This window comes from Octodon degus, unplaced genomic scaffold (genome assembly GCF_000260255.1).
Source record: "Octodon degus isolate 3935 unplaced genomic scaffold, OctDeg1.0 scaffold00027, whole genome shotgun sequence".
Classification (NCBI taxonomy): Eukaryota; Metazoa; Chordata; class Mammalia; order Rodentia; family Octodontidae; genus Octodon; species Octodon degus.
Genome location: NW_004524603.1, coordinates 15,479,584 through 15,480,716, shown reverse-complemented (window position 1 = coordinate 15,480,716; position 1,133 = coordinate 15,479,584). Strand labels below are relative to the sequence as shown.

The following is a 1,133-nucleotide window of genomic DNA, read 5'->3' as shown; positions in this document are numbered from 1 at the left end:
GTGTGTGTGTGTGTGTGTGTGTGTGTGTGTGGCCAGCTCAGCCCACCAGGGGGCGCGGCTGGCTGGCATGTGGTGCTGGGGGATCGAACTGCGGTCCCTGTGCTTTTCCAAGCTTGTTCCAAATAGGTGCTTTAGACCACTGAGCCATCTCTCCAGCCCACCTTTTTGTTTTCTGGGACTCAATTCAGGGCCCCTTCACTGAGCTTATATTCCTTGATCTTTTTTTTTTTTTTTTTTGTATTTTAGGGAAGGGTCTACAGAGTGTTCAGGGTCTCACTACTAGATTGGACTCAGTAGTGATCCATCTATTTACAAGAGCTGGGATTGCAAGCTTGCACCACCACGCCCAGTCTAAATTGCCCAGCGTGCCCTAGGGGTGGGGCTGGCATGGCAGGCACAGGGATCGAACCCCTGGCTCCTGTGCCTGCTTGCAGGTGCTTTAATCCACTGAGCTATTTGGCCAGCCCTCTTTTTGTATTTTGAGATGGGGTTTTTCTAAGTCACTCAATTGCCCAGGCTAGGCTTAAACTTGGGATCCTCCTGCCTCAGCCTTCTGAGTCCTGGGACTACAGGAGTTGGCCATCATGCCTGCCTTCAGTCAAAGGACCCATCAGAAGTACATAGTCCCTGTCCACTTTGACTCTGGTTCAGACACGCCCCAGCTGGAGCGGGAGGCCTCGGCAGATGGCCTTTCTGCTATCGGAGCCCTGATGTCCCAGCAAGGTCGTTCAAATATTTCATTCAGAGCAGACAAGTGTCTGCAGTCACCAAAGGGCCAGTTCAGCCTGGCTGCAGGCAGCACTGTGTAGACTCAGGGGTGTCCCCGGCCCCTTGTTTCCACCCCCTGGGCCACAGCTCCTCTGGGGACAACCAGCGGCCACCTTACCTCCTCCAGGGGCAGCTCCCGCAGCAGCGGCAGTGAGCTGGCCAGCAGCCCAACGAGGAAGGGCGTGGGCGAGCACACGATGTCCACCATGGCCGGTGGCAGCACTGGGATGTAGGTGTGCTGCCAGCGGAAGGGGTAGATGAGCGCCACCATCGCGTGGCAGCACTTGGACAGGGTACTGTGCGGGAGAGAGGGGCTGGTAAGAGGCCGGCTGTCAGCAAGGGGGCGGCGGAAGCCTAAGTCTGGG

At 56.8% G+C, this 1,133-nt stretch overlaps 1 protein-coding gene across 1 annotated transcript in view; it reads right to left on the bottom strand.

Moving 5' to 3' along the window:
• Positions 1 to 1,133, bottom strand: part of Dennd2a (DENN domain containing 2A) — an 83,477-nt gene that overhangs the window by 4,536 nt on the left and 77,808 nt on the right. Inside the window, exon 14 of the mRNA XM_023712760.1 lies at positions 887 to 1,064. Coding sequence (XP_023568528.1) covers positions 887 to 1,064 — 178 coding nt within the window. The remainder of the gene's footprint in view (positions 1 to 886; positions 1,065 to 1,133) is intronic.